Here is a 14207-nt window from a genome sequence, read left to right as displayed (position 1 = left end):
ATGGTTTTAGAAAGTTTTGGCCTTTTTGCTAAATCTGAATAACTTATGCATATCTTTGCTTTAACTCAGCTTATTTAGACTGCTGGATCCATTGCTTATTTGTTGCCACGTATAATACCAGCATGCTATTAATATATGCCAAATTCTGTTCTTAATTCTTTACATTTATTAACTTATTTAATCTTCACAGCAATCCTATAAATTTGTTGTTATCCTCATTGTATATGTGATGAAACTGAGGTACAAGAGAGTGCAAATAACATGCCTAAGGTCACACAGCTACTAAAGTAAATAAAGCCAGAATTCAAACCATATGTATACACAGATTTGATATCTCACTTGCTCGATAAAAAGTTATTTTACAGCTGTTTATAGCTGTGTTATAATAGTTTACAGATTTAGCTTTTTAATATTAGCAGTTTCATTCATGTTTCTTCCAACTTAGGGGTGTCATCTAACGGACCAGGTGAAACATTAAACAAAGAAGAAGTGAAAGTTGAAGGGTTACACGTTAATGGACCAACAGGTGGAAGTAAGAAACCACTTCACACAGATATGGATACTAATGGTTATGAAACAGATAACCTTACCACTGACCCAAAAATTGCCCATACGACTGCAAGAAATGAAAGTGATTTTGATGAAAAAAGTGAGAGACCTGCCAAAAGGCGAAGGGTGAACAGCAATGGAAAAGAAAGTCCGGGTTCTTCTGAATTTTTCCAAGATGCAGTCTCACATGGAAAATTTGAAGAACTTGAAAACACAGACGACTAAATTTTACACTTATTTTACTTTCTTTGGAGTAAATTCTGGTGTGACTAAAGTTTTCAGGGTTGATGGGTGACCTTAAAAAGTTGACTTCCTTGAAGCAGTTGGTTAAAATTTGAATTGTCCTAACTTTAGTAAATAAGATTTCATAATTCTGCCTTTTGCAGACTTTTTACTTTAAAATTGTGAAGGCCCTTTTAAGGATATAAAACAAATAGTTTAGTAAATTTGAAAGATGTATCTGTACCTTCTCATTTGATGTATTAATCCTAAAATTTCACTACAAGGTACTTGTTGCTTAGTTTGATGGCAGAGAAGAAAAAAACAAGTTCAAATTTCTGATTAACACCAATTTTTCTGAGTTTCTTGAAATGTCTTTTATGACATTTTTCTTCTCCATACAAATTGTTATCATTATTAAGGAAACCCTTATGAATCCTGAAAGTTATGCTAGCATGATTTTTTTATATATAGAAGTTTAAAAATAAACCAAGTCAGGTTTGTATATGTAAAATTGTTGACATCAATGATGTCTTTCCATATTCTTATCTGGGCTTAAGAAATACATTCTGTATTTTTCCAGATTCTTTGTAGCCTTTGGAAGATTTTTACAGTACATATGTCTTGACTGAGCTGTCCTTTCTTAATACAAAAGCTTGTATAATTTTCTTAACTTGTACAGTTGGTAAACTTTTATGAGAGGAATTGATATTCTGAGTCTGTCAGCTTTCATTTTATTTTGCTAAGGTTTTTCTAATGAATTTTTAAGTGTTTGTGTAGTAACTAAGTCATGTTTCTTATATCCAGGTGGTAAAAGCATTCATAAAGGATTGTGAACATTTGTTTTTTTCAAGTTTCTACTTAAGGACAAATAGTTTGAGAACTCTGAAATTAAGCATGATACTTAGATCACATAGTTTGTTTTGCATTTGCTATAATTTTCAAAATTATTTTTGAATCAAGACAAAAGTTTAATGTTGGCTTAAGTGCTTAAATGTATCATGCTGACCAGAATCTTGTTCAGTTATTTTTATATGCATTACAAAATTTCCCATTTTTGCATTAAATAAACAGGGGAAAAGGTCAAGTGATACTTAGATGTTGGCACACACAAGGAGTTGGCAGGCAACAGTACTGATTTTATGAGGAAAAAGTGATAAAGTTAGAAGTTTTTAGACTTCCAGTTAACTATCCAGCTTTTCAGATTTGATAGTGTATTTCCAAAATGAAAATAAGATATTCAGTAACCACTGCTCTGTGTGATTACAAATAGGATCATCCATTTGCATAGCCTTGCAATAGTGCCATTTTATTTTTAGTGCAAAATTCTTGTTTAAAAAATGTAGTTTTATACAGCTGATAGACCAACCTATATCCAAACTTTTATAAAAGATTATTAACTATTGTTTTATCACACAGGCATACCCCAAATGCTTCTACTGATTCATTTTCAGCCATCAAAGAGCCAATGCCTTTTTAAAATAAATCTTCTGCGGTCTTGTTTTTAATGGCTCAACTGTCTAATGCAATTGAGTAGAGGTTTGCACTGAGAAATTGGTTTAGGCCTTATCCCCCATGAAGTATTACTATTAACCTATGTTCAGACTGCTTCCCTCCACCAATGTGAACAACTTTTTCTCCCCAAACAGTGTTAAAAGCCACTTTACAACACTTGACTTCATATGATGTAGATTCATTGTTGTTACATACACATCCAAGTAAATCAAAGTTTTGGGTGGAAGTGTTGAGAAGCGTGAACAACTTCTTGTTTTTGTTTTACCTAGAACATTAATTTATCCAGAATGGCAGCTTTTGCAGATGGTCACTATCCATTTTCTAAATCAGCTTTTATTATACGAATCCAAAGTGTCCTAGCTCTTTGTCAAAGGTGGTCTATAGAAATAGTGATGATGAACTTTAAGTTGTTGCAATATTAGAGTTGCCATTTTCACCTTTTTTTTGAAAGATGCATTTTGTTTGCAGGTTTGTGAAGTTCTTGCAGACTAACATTACAGGAACATTTTAAATAAATTCTCAGGCATGTTTGCAAATACGGCACATGTTGTATACATGTTAGGAAATTTTACTTTTCTTGATCTTTTTAAAGTATGCCTAATGAAAGACATTCCACTATTATAATACATAATGCTCAGCTTTTCATAGAGAAATATTTAATTGTATTTTATGTTTATACAGGTATTTCACACAGTACTTTGTTCTTCATAATGCAGCCACTATAACTTGATGTCATTGCACTACTTTAAAAATTTTTAGTAATACCATGAATTTAATTTGCTTAAGATTTAGTACATTTCATAACTCTTGAACTCTTGACAAATTGCATTGGGAAAAGAAGGCTTCGTTAATAGTTACTTAGTCTCCCTCACCCCATACCTACCCCCAGCAAAGCACTATCTATCTATCTTCATTTGGAATGGTTTTCTGTTTTATGATGATGTGCTTTCAAAAGAGTTCAAAATTTGTAACTCAGTTCAACACAAATCTGTTGAGCTTTCAAATGTATTTGAAGTAATATTCAAATAGGCATTTAAAATTATGAATTAGATGTTTTAAAATTTATGCATAGTAATTTTGCACTATTAGGAAATTCCCTTCCCCTATTCCCTGTCTGCCATTCTGAATATGCTTATTAAAATATTTTTTTAAACATATTTGCCTATATAATGCTTTGTGAATGATTTTTATTAGATTGAATAGGTTTTAATTATAGATTTTAAGTTTGTATAATGCACACTGTTTACAATGCAAATATATACAACCTCTGTTCCTTCTGCTCCTAGACGAAGTGCGTGAACTAGTGTTTCGGTGGCTCCTGATCCCTTTGACCTCGTGGGTGAATGATGTATTTTTGTCTTTTTTTTTTCCTCCAGAGAGATCCTTTGGTCTGTGGACCTCTATTCACCTGTTTCTCTTCCTCTGAACTATTTAATTAAAAACATTTTGTTTCCTTCTTTTGCAGTGCAGTGTATATGGCACATGTGAATTTGCAGAAAAACGTTTGTCACAGTATTTGATTTACTCTCAATGGAAAATTAAGAGTGGGCACTTTGAAAATTGGGGCTGATGAATTTTCATAGGCAAGATGTGTGCTGATGACGCTAGGGGGTGTGTAACCAGCTCTATATCTCTACTAAATACCAAATCAGAAATACAGGTTTTCCTAACTATAATCCATATTCATGAAAAGTGCTAATGTGGAAAACCATATAAATCTCTCTCCCTAAAAATGACCTTCCTGTATCACATAAGTCTACTGATTATAAACTTTTTATCGTAAAATCGACTCTGCTCTTTAATAATCAAGTTTATCCTTTCCAGAATCTTAAGGGTCATACCCCCCCCCCAAGTTATGGACTGATTTTAATGTATTTAAATATCTGCATTAATCTGTCTTCTAATACCAATTTTCTATAACCTTATTTCTTATTTACCCTTAGTATTGTGCTGGCATCTTTGACATCTGTGTGTTTTTCCTTTTCCGAACATGATTGTTTTTTATCTTAATTTGTTTTTATACTAGCTTCTGTGACTTATTTAGGATACATAATACACAGTTGACCCTTGAACTAAACAGGTTTGAACTTAATGGGTCCATTTATATGCAGATTTCTTTCAGTAGTAAATACTACAGCACTACATGATCCATGGTTGGTTGAATCCGTGGACGTGGGACACTGGATGAGAGAGGAATTGTATACAGAGGGCAGACTGTAAATTATATGCGGATTTTCAACTGCATAGAGGGTCAGCGCCCCAGCCCCTGCGTTGTCCACAGGTCAACTGTACTTAAAATGTCATTTTGCTTGTTCTAAGAAGTAAACTCGAATGTACTTCTAAAGTCTACTTATTCTGTGAAGAACACTGGGGAACTGCCATATAAACTGGACTTGAATTCTAATTCTCCTTTGTCCAAATTGATGATAAAATTTTCTTTACATTTAAAGTCAGTGGTGACAAGTTTTCATCATGTTTCCATATAGAGGATTCAACAGATATTTGGGCCTGTACTTACGCAAGCTACTATGCTTGGCTTATGGCTTCAGAGGTGTGGCAACAGTAGAACTGTTGTAAGTGCAACAGTAGAACTGCATGCTGAGTACAAGGAGGGCACAAGGAGAGGAAGAGTAGGCACCATCTCAGGGAAATGAATTAATGACTCCATGCCCTATAATTCTAGCTAAATAAGATTTTCCTCTAACTTAATATATTTGTTAGAAATTAAGCGACATAAAAAAAATGTACGAGTCCCGTAAGAAAGCATTTATTTTTACCATTTCCTGCAGGGCGGATTACAACAGCTGTGGATTATGCAGGACTCACCCCTTTTGTCATTCACTGTCCAGGGAGCACTACTGTAAGGTGGGGAGGCTCCTGATTTCCTAAAGAAAGAGGAGAGGTGAGGCCTAATCTAAATTTGGCCTGATTATACAATTTCACTTTTTGCTATTATCATCATTAACATGAATGGTTGACTGAATGTAGAGCTGGTTAAATGTGTCTTTCTGCACACCAACTAGAACATGTTTGCCAAGTGAGTTCAGGTAGGTTCTAAAATAAATGGTTTTGCTCTTTCTCTCCAAAAGACAATGGACTTCGAATTAATGTGAGGAATATACACTTAAGCTTTTTTTTTTTTTTTTTGCGGTACGCGGGCCTCTCACTGTTGTGGCCTCTCCCGTTGCAGAGCACAGGCTCCATACGCGCAGGCTCAGCGGCCATGGCTCACGGGCCCAGCCACTCCGCGGCATGTGGGATCCCCCCCGACCGGGGCACGAACCCGTGTCCCCCGCATTGGCAGACAGACCCTCAACCATTGCGCCACCAGGGAAGCCCCCCACTTAAGCTTTTTAAGCAGAAAAAGATCTGGACCCTGAGTTAGTGTGGTTTCTTTCAGAACTGAACGAAATGAAGCAGAGAATGGCATCAGAGCCATTTTAAATTCCTGAGCCACTTTAAACTCCCGACCAGAAAATCTGGGTTGAGGGAAAGAACTCGCCCTCAGTCTACCCTTGTCACCAGTTGTGCTTTAGCTGAGTGAACAAGAGAAACCAGCTCTGGCTGTGGTGCCAGTCGTTCTGAGTCTGAATACTCCATTAATCCCCTCTGAACACATATTTGTAGAGGGTGGAAATTTGTTTGGATGGCTGGTGGTTCTGAGCTTTCAAACAGCTTGAATTCCCGGCTCCGTGAACTGCCTTGCCATGTGGCCTTCTTACTGCATTGCTGTCTGCATCTGCCTCCAGTGTTCAGCAGACAAGCGGTTGCATTTCAGAAACACACTATAAACACAACTGGGCTGTGTCTACAAATCTCCTAAGTGGCTAATGCTAATATTCGGCCAAAAAGGATGAAACAGCTCGTTTAGCTCTCTCCTCTGCCACAATCTGTGTCATACCTTTAAGTGAAAAGAGCAGGATGACCCCAGTTTTGTTCAAGGGATATATTTCATGCATATGTATGGTTAGGAAAAACGAAGGCCATATGCCAAAAATGTTATTTCTAGGTGGATTTACACTGGCTCTTACTAAAGACTTAAGTCTTCTATGTAGCACTAGTCACAGGGGGCATTTTGGTTTTGTAGGATTATCACCCCCTTGTGATCGTAAGCCTCATGAGAGGAAGGGCCATGTTTGTTTTCTGACTATCCTCTCAGAAGACTGACCCACTCACTTCCTTATCTCTGATTATACCTCCATTACAACCAAGGGATAGTCTAAAATATGCACAGTTGACCCTTAAACACAGATTTGAGCTGTGTTGGGTCCTCTTATACGTGGGTATCTTTTTCCAATAAATATAGTGCCTGTATTTCCATTTTACAGGGGGGAAGGTTAGTGTTTGATTGGAGATCACAATATGGGGAATCAAAAGAATTAGGGTTTGAGTCCTGATTCTATCCAAACTCTCAGCTTCCTGCCCTTGGGTGAGTCATTTACTAGTCCCTTTGTTTTGGAGGCAGAAATAGCAGTACTTGGATTTTCGACTGCACAGGATTGGGGTAGGCACCCCTAACACTCCCACTATTCAAGGGTCAACTGTACTTTATTCAGAATCCTATTCAAACAGCCTTTTCTACACCATGCCACCTCTTTCCATCCCACTTATCCAAATTCAGCCATATTTCAAGATTTCCCCTCTTGATTTGGCCACTACTTTTGTCATACATATTGTGCTAAATAAACAGCTGAACTGCCCATCTGTAAAATAAGCATGACACCCACAGTGCCAGTATCACAGGGATTATACAATCACACATGGGAAATTTTTTTTATCCCCAGAAAGTACTAGATAAAGACCTAGTAGTAGTACAGGTCTATAATCCCCTACCCAAAATCCCCACAGCCAGAATTTTTCAGATTTTAGGGAGGTAATACATCTGTTCTATAAAAGATTCATGGCAGGGTATAGAACCTATGGTAAAAACACTTATGTCCACAATAAAATGTATTCGTATTCATACAAATTTCAGGTCAAATACTGCTGCCAAATGAGTTTGCCAACAAACTCAAGAAAAAACTTGGTTTTCAGAGCAATGTGAATTTCAGAACTACAAGCTTGTAGTAGCCTTCAAATTTGGTAGTGGTCACTTGGCAGTTGATTCCAATTTCCTTTACTTTGTTATGTAACTGGCAAAGAGGAAGGTAAACAGGAAGCCGAAAGTAAAATAGCAGGGTGTGCTTTGCTAGGTACAGCAGCCACAACAGAACCCTGTACACTGGTCCTTCCGCAGAGCCAAGCAGCAGCCTGTACATGAAGCAGCAAGTGTGTGAGAGGAACCTGCCAGAGCCCAGATGTAGCCCTTCTGGAACCTCCCACTCAGTCCTCTGATTTTATAGAAGGGAAAACCTAAGGCCCAAAATGGAGAAATCACTTGTCCAAAGTTCAACAGCCTTAGACTGAGCTTCTTAGACAAGATCAGATCCCTCTGTCTCTTTCTTTCACGACACTTAATAGTTATATAAGTAGGTATGCGTGGCTAGGGCCATGGGCTCAACCCTTGGCCAATCAGTCCCTATGGCCAGGGAAGTGGATACTATTAGCCATCCTTTAGCCAACTCGTAAGGTGGGAGCTGCTTTTGGATTCATTTGGCTAGGACAGTTGGGGAAGAGCCATTCCCTCAAAAGGAGCATGTGCCAATCACAGACGAAGGGTCATCAGGCAGCTAAAACAAGCCTATTGCAAATAATACATGTACCATTATTGAGTGATTGCCATTACATGCACTGGGCTAAACACTCATAAACCAATCTCAAAACGATATTTCCCCCAACTTACAAATGGGGAAACTAAGCCACCTTGAGAAGATGAAAGACTTAACCTTTCCAATCATTTGGATTTTGTTCACTTTGTATTTTTCCAGGTTGGATCTTTGCGTTCAGGGAAGATGTGTGTTCTGGGGTAAAAAGCAGATGTTGCTTGCAAACAACATTTTCTCCTAGCCTGTTTCCCACAAGTCAGTTTTGGAAAGGAGAAAGTCCGCAAATTGAAAAGATGGTCAGTAGGCTCTGGGAAAAGCTGGAATGCAAATCTCGTTGAGTAAGACATCAAAGGAATGGCTGCATGGGGTGTAGGACAGGCTGCACTCAACGCACTGGAACTTCCAGGAGTAAAAAATATCACTGTGCCAAAGTCTGTAATCTGTGGTGCCACCTGCCTTCAAAGGACACCTTAGAGTTAGTCATTAAGATGAGTTCAGCAGTGACCATGAGGGACTGAAGACAAGAATGTCCCCCTTCTATATTCTAGGCACCAGGTGACTCTCCCTTCAATCTTGTCTAACCTTAGAGAAGGACTGAGATTGAGTATCCTGCCAAGTGGCAAGATGGGGACTCATGTAATTTGATTTAAAAGAATAATTTGACATTTCCTCCACATGCAGACATTACACTGTACTGCAGCTCCAAGAACTCAGAGCAAAAGGTAGGCCTTACAGGAAGGCAAATTTATATTCTGTACAACAAAGAATTTCTCACAATTACCACTGTCCAACAATGGGACCTTCCTGTGCCTGTTTCCTCACCTCTAAAAGTTAATAATGGGACTTATATTAAAGGACAGTTTAGAGGATTCGAATGTACTTATATGTAAGGTGCCAAGAAGAAATGCTTCCCTAGCATGTAGCAAATGCTCAGTAAACTTATTTTTACTGTGGGTAGTGGATGTACTCTGTTCCATGGCTACACTTCAAATTTACCTTTTTGGAAAACACTTGGAAACCTAAGATAAATACTTAACAATGTTCATGTTTGGTCTCCTGAAGACATTAGATTTCAGCCAAAAAAAAAAAAAATTCACCACAGTTTTACTTATAAACAAAAAATAGAAACAGATCTCATCATCACCTATTAATTCTACCTCCTAAAATAACACGAATCCTGTTTCTCTGCCGTGCTTTCACAACCGCGTTAGGACCCCATCATTTCTCAGCAGGACTGTGCATCCTTCTCTAGCTGATGTACTTACCTGTACAGTCCCACCCTTCTTTGACCACCACCTGATAGTAAGCTGCACAGCAACCTCAGCGATCTTGTTATTGTGCAAATCTGATCTATAGCAGTTCCTTGATTTAGGCACACTGGTAGCCAGTGGGCCAAACCTGGCTGGCAGATTTGTTTTAATTCGAATGCCTTTAAGCAGGTAGGTACCACAAGCCCTACCACTCACTGTCGTATGTACTGATTGCATTCTTTCAGATTCACACTTCTTTCCTGCCTGGGCCCTGTAAGATTTGAATTTGTCAGTCTACAGTATACAATCCAAATACTGCAGCTGGCATAATCTTTCTGAAATGAAGAAGAGGCTATGTTTCTGCCTTGCTGTGCTCAAAAAATGTAGCTATTAATTGGCTACTCTTTGTCTAGATGTATTCAATTCAGGAAATACTGTGTCCCTACAACGTTACCCAGCACTCTTCTACGTGCTGTGCCGGGGACACAAGAGCAAACAAAACAGACCAACATCTCTGCCTTCATTAAGCTTAAATTTGATGAGAGGAGACAAGTGCTGTGGAGATAAAGCACGGAAGGGGAAGGGAGTATGGTGGGGTACCATTTCAGAGCCGCTGGCCAAGGAAGGCCCACAGAGATAGGGGCATGTGCTCTAAAGACTTGGGGGGAGGGGTGGAATGCATTCCAGACAGAAACAGATACAGTGGCCCTGGAATGCTGGAGGCCTGTCCCTCCAATAGCTTCTCAGTTGAATCCTAGTTGTCCCTCAAGAATCAGCTCAAAGGCAGTTTCTCCCAAGAAATTTTTCCTACCATTCCCAGGTAGAATGGCATTCTTCCTCCCATAGATTCTTACATATAGCTCAGATAATTTCATGATTCTGTCATCATGTGTAGATATTGGCCTCAAAAATATCCACTGAAAAAAATAAGTTACCTGAAGGATACGCAGACATGATGAGGCGCTCTGGTGAAACCCTCCTACTGCATTCTCCTAACGCAGGGATGTTATCTGGAATTCTTTGGAAAAAAGGTTTTGGAATCAAAGTCCAGATTTCAGTTTATCAGCTGAGGGACAAATCCCTCAGCCTTGTTTAAGCCACCATTTGTACATTGTCCCATGAAAACGCATGATAGAGGCCTAACTCTGTAACAGCATATAGTAGGCATAAATAAGTAAATCATAGTGCTTTTCTCCTTCCTGGAAAGCAAATTGCTTTCCACCATAGATTCCCCCAGTGGTAGCTGTGGCCACAAGAGGGCACCATCAGCGTAACTGAAAAGCATGGCTGCTTTGCCTACTCAGGCTCCACCAGCCACCAGCTCCTGCCAGCTTTTAGTCCACTGTGTGTGAACTCTGAATGAAGAATGCCAACTGACAGGCATATGGTGGTGATGAGCTGGTACCACCAAGTATATTACAAGCCTACGAGGAGAAACAAGTATCCAGTGCCGTGGGGAAGAGCAAAGGCTGATCAGGATTGGAATGTGGGTTCCACAACCACAGTGCACAGCTGTACCTCCCTCAGCTTCACCTGTAAAACAAGGTCGTGCCAGGCCTCTGCTACAGGCTGTGCGCTGGCCTCAGTGAGCTCAGTCTTGCTCGATGGATGGATGAACAAACAGATGTGATGAGAGCTTCAGGGAAGAAGTCCTGGGGGCACGTGGTCACTGCTCACCTGCTGTGGATACACAAAGTCCCCAGCTCTGCGCTCTGCCCCTCTCGACAGTGCCTCTTCCGTGCTGCTCCCCAATAACCGAGGGCCCTGTGTGCGGAAGCCAAGCGAGACAATAAACCAGCAAGGGGCTGTGTGAAAGAGCATATATCTCACAAATTAGAAAGAAAAAAACTCTAAGATGATATTTAAAAGTTGATTAAAACACATGCCTTAAAGGACAGTCTCTTCAACAACTGGTGCCAGAAAAGCTGGATATTCACATGGAAAAAAAAAAAAAATAGCTGGATCCTTACCTTGAACCATACACAAAAACTAACTAAAAACAGATCCAAGACTTAAAATTATAAAACTCTTAGAAGAAAACGTAGACGAAAGTCTTCATGACAATGGATTTGGCAATTATCTCTTGGATATGATACCAAAAGCATAGTCAACAAAAGTAAAAATAGACAGATTGCACTACGTCAAAATTTAAAACTACATCAAGGACACCAGTCAACAAGAATCAAAAGGCAACCTCCAGAATGGGAGAAAATATTTGTAGATACTACATTTGATAAGGGGTTAAAATTCAGGATATTTATGAAGAAATGCCTAAAATTCAAGAACAAAAAAATCCAATTGAAAAAAATGGACCTGAATAGACATTTCTCCAAAGAAAGTATATTAAGTGGCCAACGAATATACGAAAAAATGCTCATTAATCATTAGGAAAATACAAGTCACAGTAACATATCACCTCACACCCAGTAGGATGGCTACCATCAATAAAACAGAAAATAACAAGTGTTGAAACTGGAACCCTTGTGCACTACTGGTGGGAATGTAAAATAGCACAGCCACAATGGAGAACAGTATGGCAACTCCCCAAAAAATTAAAAATAGAATTATTATATGATCTAGCAACTCCAAAAAGAATCGAAAGCATATTCGCACACCCACTCCTATAGATTTTGTGTCCCCTCCCCCTCCCCCAATTTATATGTTGAAACCCCAATCCCCAATAAGATGGTATTTGGAGATGGGGCCTTTGGGAGGTAATTAGGTCATGAAGGTGGAGACACTCAGGATTAGAGCCCTTATCAGAAAAATCAAGACAGCGTGCTTCCTCTCTGCTCTCCACCACGTGAGGATATGAGAAGATGGACATCTGCAAACCAGGAGGTGGGCTCTTACCAGATGCCAGATCTGCTGGCATTTTGACCTTGGACATCCCAGCCTCAGAACTGTGAGAAAAAAAAATGTCTGTTGTTTACCCAGTCTGTGGCAACTTGTTAGAGCAACCCAAAGTGACAGCTTGGCTTGTTTGGCAGTATTATTCAGAATAGCCACAAGGTGGAAGAAACCAAAGTGTCCGTCAGTGGATGAACGGATAAATAAAAGCTGGTATATACATACAATGGAAAATTATTCAGCCTCAAAAAAGAAAGAAATTCTGACACGTGCTACAACACGGATGAACCTCAAGGACATTAAGTGAAATAAGACAATCACAAAATGACAAATACTGTATGATTTCACTCATACGAGTTATCTAGAGTAGTCAAATTCAGAGAGACAGAAAGTAGAATGGTAGCTGCCAGGGACTAGGGGGAAGGGGAAAACGGGGAGCTCTTTAATGGTTATGGATGTCAGTTTTACAAGATGAGAAAGTTCTGGAGACTGATTGCACAACAATGTGAATATACATTATACGACTGAATTGTACACTTCAAAAGTATTAGGATAGTAAATTTTATGTTTTACCACTTATTTTTTTTTAATGCCTTAATATACTTCTACCTCTGTTGAGTGTGCCAGTACCAAAAAATGCTTCCTGATGAGCATGTTTTATTTGGGGGTTATTTCCTAATAAAGCTACTCAGAGTCTTAAACACGATGAAGCAGATGAAATATTTTAAAAGCAGAGAGGTTATCAGCATTTTTTTTCCTTTCAGCTTACCACAAGTACACCAAAGACACTGGATATTTAGTCATATGTGCTATTCATGCAAAGCATTGAATGGTTATAAAAGAAAAACTGCCCCTGGGTCTTCTTCTCAATGCTCTACTCACAATATTTCTGGTCACCAAATGTGTGTGTGTTTCCCTACCAAGCCAGTCTGCTACACAGGTTGTAACAGGAACTGTAATTCAGTTCCGACACTATGTACCCGGAGTTAGCATCAGATCCTGCAGGCTAAGGGCTCAGTCTCACAAGACTGTTCCCCAACCCATTTCCAACACAAATCACAAATCCAGATTGTTACCTGTGCTTCTGAACAAACAGCTATATATCACACCCTCTCCTCACATTGGATTAATTTGTTAAGAGTGGCTCACAGAACTCAGGAAAACAGTTTACTTACTAAACTACCAGTTTATTACAAAAGGATACAAATCAGGAACAGCAGATGGAAGAGATGCAGAGGGCAAGTACATGGAGAAGGGTGCCGAGATTCCATGCCCTCTCCAGAAGCATCATCATCCCAGCACTTATGCATGTTCGATAATCTGGAAGCTGTCCAGATCTCAAAGTTCATGGATTTTTATGTAGGCTTCATTATGTTGACAAGATTGACTAAATCACTGGCCATTAGTGATTGATTTAACCTCCTGCCCCTCTCCCCTCCACTTGGAGGGGGCGGGTGTGTGGAGGTTGAAAGTTCCAATATAAATCATTCAGTTGGTTCCCCGGGCAACCAGCTCCCAGCCTTAGGGAGTTTCCAAAAGTCACCTCATTAACATAAACTCAGGTATGGTTGAAAGATGCTAAGGAAAGACACCCATTTCACTGTTACGGCTCTGGAGCTATTTCAGGAACTGGAAACGATACTAAATACTGTAACAAAAGATGTTCCTATAGCTCTTATAGAAAATTACAAGGGGGCTTCCCTGGTGGCGCAGTGGTTGAGAGTCCGCCTGCCGATGCAGGGGACATGGGTTCGAGCCCCGGTCTGGGAGGATCCCACATGCCGCGGAGCGGCTGGGCCCATGAGCCATGGCCGCTGAGCCTGCGCGTCTGGAGCCTGTGCTCCGCAACAGGAGAGGCCATAACAGTGAGAGGCCCGTTTACCACACACACACACACAAAAAAAAAATTACAAGGGTTTTAGGAGCTGTGTGCCAGGAACAGGGACAAAGACCAAATGTATATTTCTTATTATAAATCATAATATCACAACGGCAAACAGTATTTTCTCTATTACTGGGTCTCAGTTAACTAACTTGGATGCCATCCTCTTAAATTCAGGCATACTTATGGCTCTTGACTGTCTTTGTAGGCACTTAGAAAGAAATTTTAATACATGTG

General features: G+C 39.5%; 1 protein-coding gene across 17 annotated transcripts in view; it reads left to right on the top strand.

The window, feature by feature from the left end:
• The window catches only part of MIER1 (MIER1 transcriptional regulator), a 55941-nt gene extending 52501 nt beyond the window's left edge, over positions 1 to 3440 (top strand). For all 17 annotated transcript variants that reach the window (XM_030865874.2, XM_060304445.1, XM_030865886.2 and 14 more), the window contains one exon: positions 446 to 3440. In XM_030865874.2, the coding sequence (XP_030721734.1) occupies positions 446 to 774 (329 nt within the window). In that variant the 3' untranslated portion in view covers positions 775 to 3440. The remainder of the gene's footprint in view (positions 1 to 445) is intronic.
• The last annotated feature ends 10767 nt before the right edge of the window (positions 3441 to 14207 follow it).

The sequence above is a fragment of the Globicephala melas genome, chromosome 1 (genome assembly GCF_963455315.2).
Source record: "Globicephala melas chromosome 1, mGloMel1.2, whole genome shotgun sequence".
Taxonomy (NCBI): Eukaryota; Metazoa; Chordata; class Mammalia; order Artiodactyla; family Delphinidae; genus Globicephala; species Globicephala melas.
This window is presented reverse-complemented; position numbering and strand designations above follow the sequence as displayed.